Here is a 538-nt window from a genome sequence, read left to right as displayed (position 1 = left end):
CATATACGCATATATATATATACTTGTATATATATATATATAGATATTCGGGCTAGGATGCAATTTTACGGAGAATTTCTGATAACACTACTAAAGCGCGGTTTTGATATGATTGCAGATATCAACCGAATTCTTATCCAATTCGACGAAACTTCAAGAAGATCAGCAAGAAATTACTGAAACAAACGAAAAAAACGTCATGACGAAGGATACCGAAATCGAACGTATAGATTCTCCAGGACGTATCACCAAAATGACGATGTTCAGCATCGACAACATCCTACGGAAATCCACGCGAGAGTCGCAATTATAGTTTTATATACTTACTATCGAAATAGTTTATGTAATATAACGTCAATGGAACATCTTAACATCGAGCAGCAATGTTAAATAAGAAGATTCATTTTGGAACCGGAAATCACATTTTCCGTTCTTATGTTATAAATATGTGCATTCACGAATTATAACTAGTTCTATTTATTGTAAAATGTTTTTTTTTTATTTTAGCATAAAGAATATGCAATATTATAATCGAAAG

General features: G+C 31.6%; 1 protein-coding gene across 1 annotated transcript in view; it reads left to right on the top strand.

Moving 5' to 3' along the window:
- The window catches only part of LOC108747552 (forkhead box protein C2-like), a 1,802-nt gene extending 1,264 nt beyond the window's left edge, over window positions 1-538 (top strand). Inside the window, exon 2 of the mRNA XM_018485114.1 lies at window positions 119-538. Coding sequence (XP_018340616.1) covers window positions 119-313 — 195 coding nt within the window. The 3' untranslated portion in view covers window positions 314-538. The remainder of the gene's footprint in view (window positions 1-118) is intronic.

Source organism: Trachymyrmex septentrionalis, unplaced genomic scaffold (assembly GCF_001594115.1).
Source record: "Trachymyrmex septentrionalis isolate Tsep2-gDNA-1 unplaced genomic scaffold, Tsep1.0 scaffold108, whole genome shotgun sequence".
Lineage (NCBI taxonomy): Eukaryota > Metazoa > Arthropoda > Insecta > Hymenoptera > Formicidae > Trachymyrmex > Trachymyrmex septentrionalis.
Note: the sequence above shows the minus strand (reverse complement) of the source record. Positions and strands in the feature narration are given on the sequence as shown.